The sequence below is a fragment of the Geospiza fortis genome, unplaced genomic scaffold (genome assembly GCF_000277835.1).
Source record: "Geospiza fortis unplaced genomic scaffold, GeoFor_1.0 scaffold396, whole genome shotgun sequence".
NCBI lineage: Eukaryota > Metazoa > Chordata > Aves > Passeriformes > Thraupidae > Geospiza > Geospiza fortis.
In genome coordinates, this window is record NW_005054345.1 from 1,359,716 (window position 1) to 1,363,080 (window position 3,365).

The 3,365-nt window shown below is 45.3% G+C and overlaps 1 protein-coding gene across 1 annotated transcript in view; it reads right to left on the reverse strand.

Annotated features, from left to right (window-relative positions):
• TXNDC12 (thioredoxin domain containing 12) overlaps positions 1-3,365 on the reverse strand; it is a 9,559-nt gene that overhangs the window by 5,456 nt on the left and 738 nt on the right. Inside the window, exon 2 of the mRNA XM_014307839.2 lies at positions 1,392-1,452. Within this exon, the coding sequence (XP_014163314.2) occupies positions 1,392-1,452 (61 nt within the window). The remainder of the gene's footprint in view (positions 1-1,391; positions 1,453-3,365) is intronic.

Below are 3,365 nucleotides of genomic sequence, written 5' to 3' on the forward strand. Positions count from 1 at the left end.
AATCGCCACTCCCCAGCACGGCTCCGGCGCCGCGACAGCGCCCTGCGAGGCGTCCCGCTTAAAAACGCCATCGCAGCAGTTGTTGGAACGAAGGGGCCGCGCCCTCGCCCTCAGGGAACTTAAAACCGAGAAGTCCCCAGCGTCCCATGACATTGTGGAGTTTACAGAATTGAAATCGAAGGTTTGAAACTTCCTAGACCACCGGCTCTGGTGCATCTCACTTGATGCATCCCAGATAATTTCGTGTAATTTTACATCTCCTGATTTATGGTCAGACTTAGAAAAAAATAAGTACTTTTTACGTTTATATTTTCTTTGCAACTAGTAGTTTCTCCCAATCCTTCAATTCAATAACACTCAAATGCTGCCGTGCTCAAATCAGCGAGCAGATCTGTGCATCAGCAATGAAAGGAGAGTGCTGTTCACACCCATCCCATTCCTTGCTGCAGGGTCTTTTGCGCAGGAGCATTAATCCTGCCCAAACCTGAGAGCTCAGACCTTGCCATCCCTCCCACCCTCTTCTGTCTCATTTGAAAGCTTCCTCTGCTGCTGCTACAATTCTAACTGTAAAAACTGAAATCCTCTACTTTTTTTTTTTTTTCAAAAATGCCAAAGCATCAAGTTATAGAAACTTGTAAGACTTCTGAAGTGTACCATCTGGGTTAATTCAATGCCTGCACTGGAGTGTAGAACTTGCCAGATGGATCAGTTTGAGAGCAGAGCTAAATTAAACAGCAAACCTGGAAGGCATGAGTAATTTCTGCTCATGTCAGCATTGTCAGATCTAGGTTATAAAGTTAAAATGCAAGTAGAATTTATAAGCATGCCATTCTCCTTCTTGGATTTTAACAAGAAGCAGAAGAAACTCTGAGAAAAGAAAGTCAAGATGTCATTTTTCATAGAGACATTGCTCTTTTTAGAATTTAAGCTTAGCCCAAACCAGGTTCTGTCAGTTCACTAGTTTGAAACTTCCAGATTTTTGCTGCAGATGGAAACAAAATACCTCATGCGGGGGCCTCATCTATACAGGCACAAGAAATTTTAGGGAAGCTCTTAGCACTGCTGAGTTTAAGGGCATTGAGCATTGTATTTGTGTGTTTGAGAACCATATCTTTCTTTACTGTGATAAATAATTATTTTCTTGTTTCAAAGACATGCTAGGGCTTCAATCATTTAATTAGACTGCAGTGATTAAACCTAGGTGGTGCCTTACCAAAGTTAACAAAACTCTGTATTTTCTCTCCAATAACCTGTAGGGATCTGAAGAGTCTCCTAAACCACCCTCATTTTTGTTGATAAGAGACTCTTCTGTGGTTAAATTTAGGGCTGAAATAGAACCATTGTGAATGCTTCTGAAGACACATTTCTGTATTTAAAACTAATGAACATACCTGGCTGCTGCCTCTTTCTTCCCATCTTCCAGTGTTCTCCAATGAATGTGATCTCCAAAACCTGCCAGAGAGAAGGGTTTATAAATGCTGCATAATTTAACATGTCAGCTATCAGAGGAAAACAGCCCAACCCTCGAGAGTATTTTCAACTCATTTTATATTCTTTTTTTAAAGACAACTATAGCCCCGCTTCTGGAAAGACTTCTGGAAATACTTACAGCCCACAGAGTCATATGAGGAATCCCATTGAAATTAATTAACAAAAACATACCATGCTCATGAATATTTCTATATATGTATGTAAATGACACTAAAATCCCCTAAACAGATATTAAAATTGAAGTGCCTTCTGATTATTTTCTGTTCTTTTTCAGTTTGTGAACATTTATTATCTGATTAAACATGTCAGCATTTGGCTTCCTAAATCCCACTGAAGGGGAACTAAACTGAAACTTAAAAATTTTGAGGCCAACATATGATCATTAATTGCTCTACAGCTATTATGGTAAGTATTCCTGCTGATGATAATATCATGGAAGAGCAAGAAAGAACACTATTACACAGATTTCTGAGTGTTACAGTGACTGAATGATGCAGGAAATATTTTATCTGGCATCCAGATAACAAGTGTAGTTATGTCAATTGACTTAAGAGTGAGTCAGTGTATGTTTAACAGTTGCAAAGCCAGGGTTGGGTTTTTTTTAGTAGCCAACACAGCACACTGCCAAAAGCCACCTGGAGAGCTCAGATGAAGGAGATCCAGGAGCTGTACAAAGAGGAACTCTTCTTGGAACACCTCCTCAGAGGTCTTGGTTCCAGTAATTAACAATTACTGTGCTGGATGGCCAAACATGAGCCTCGGTTTGCCCCCTCCCATCCCTAAGGGTTCAGATTAGTCAGGAATCCACTGTGCCCGAGGTGCTGAGGGGAGCAGATTTTGGGAGCTACACAGAGATCAGGAGCCACAGACTGCCCAGTGCAGACACAGGGCAAAGTGGACATTGTCTCCAGCAGACAACTATGGCAAAGAAGCTGGAGAAAGCCTAAAACAAGGCAAGTCTTCAGGACACCTCCATTCAGCATCCGGGAGGTGAGGACAGTGGCACAGTGTTTGTGTTACCTGATCTCGGCTGACATGAGCAAATATGAACAGCAGTGATGCAACACATCAAACAGATGAGCTCACAGCAGGGTGGGGGTGCCTCGTCCCTGTCCCCTCACAGCCACACAGCAAGTGCTGAGGCAGCCCCCAACACAGGACCACGTTTGAATGAGCTCAACATCCCAGAGCAAAACCCAGCTGGATTAGCACAAGTCACATTTATCCAGAATATTGACACCTCAGCTATTTCAGTCGAAGGCCAAAATGTTAAAACAGGGAGAACGTTTTCTTGTTCTAGCTGGGAAACACTTTTCAAAAGCTTTTCTATTTAAAACAAACCCCACTTTGTGGTGAGCTTCAGCGTGTTTTTAAAAGCATTGCCCAACACATTACAGAGTGTATTTTTTGAATGAAAGTCATCTGGGGAATTAAAGGGTGAAGCCTGGCTGGGGTCCACACCACAGCTTTGCTGTCATTGATCAAATTGGTTACAACCAGCCTTGAGGAGGAGATTTACCTCTACGGCAAAGCCACCACCTGGGGTGAAGCCCGGCCCCGGCTGAACCGGGCTATTAGACACGGTAATTAGACAAGGAGCTTGGGCAAGCCAGGAGCGAGGTGAGGAGCGGTCACGAAGGGCAAGGGAAGCGGAGGGGGGAGGGAAGGGCCATTCATCGCCTGCCAGGAGCCCGGCGGAGGCACGGGGCACGGCAGGGAGGGGCTGCTCCCCGGGGCTCCCCTCAGGAGCGCTTCAGGCAGAACCCAACCACAGCGGCGGAGACCCCGCAAAGCCCCCCCGCGCCTCCAGAGCCCGAAGCTGCGCCCTTTGCCCCCGCCCGGCGGCCCCCGCGGGCTGAGGGGACCGGCCACGC